At 72.3% G+C, this 412-nt stretch overlaps 1 protein-coding gene across 1 annotated transcript in view; it reads left to right on the top strand.

Moving 5' to 3' along the window:
• Positions 1-412, top strand: part of ARVCF (armadillo repeat gene deleted in velocardiofacial syndrome) — a 17,518-nt gene that overhangs the window by 7,875 nt on the left and 9,231 nt on the right. The window contains 2 exon segments of the mRNA XM_010834931.1: positions 122-280; positions 387-412. Coding sequence (XP_010833233.1) covers positions 122-280; positions 387-412 — 185 coding nt within the window.

Genomic DNA, 412 nt, shown 5'->3' with positions numbered 1-412 from the left:
GTCAGAGGCAGGAACATGCCGCCCCGGCTGAGATGGGCCTGGGGCAGGAGAGCGGGGAGGCGTCCGTGCCCAGGGATGGTGAGCTCGGGGCTGTCCTGCCGACACCTGCCCCCTCGCCCAGGAGCAGAGCCCGGGCAGCCAGGCCTCACTGGCCACGATGCCGGAGGCGCCCGAGGTGCTGGAGGAGACCGTGACGGTGGAAGAGGACCCGGGCACCCCCACCTCCCACGTGTCTATCGTCACGTCGGAAGACGGCACCACGCGCCGCACGGAGACCAAGGTACACGGCGCCCCGCCTCCTGCGTGTCCACCCGGCGTAGGGCGCAGGGCCGAGCCGCCCTGGCCTCCCAGGCTGCCCGCCCACCGGCCACCCCCTTGCCCACCAGGTCACCAAGACAGTCAAGACGGTGAC

This window comes from Bison bison, unplaced genomic scaffold (assembly GCF_000754665.1).
Source record: "Bison bison bison isolate TAMUID 2011002044 unplaced genomic scaffold, Bison_UMD1.0 scf7180017845480, whole genome shotgun sequence".
NCBI classification, from domain to species: domain Eukaryota; kingdom Metazoa; phylum Chordata; class Mammalia; order Artiodactyla; family Bovidae; genus Bison; species Bison bison.
The sequence above is the reverse complement of the archived record's forward strand: the minus strand, read 5'-3'. Positions and strand labels throughout refer to the sequence as shown.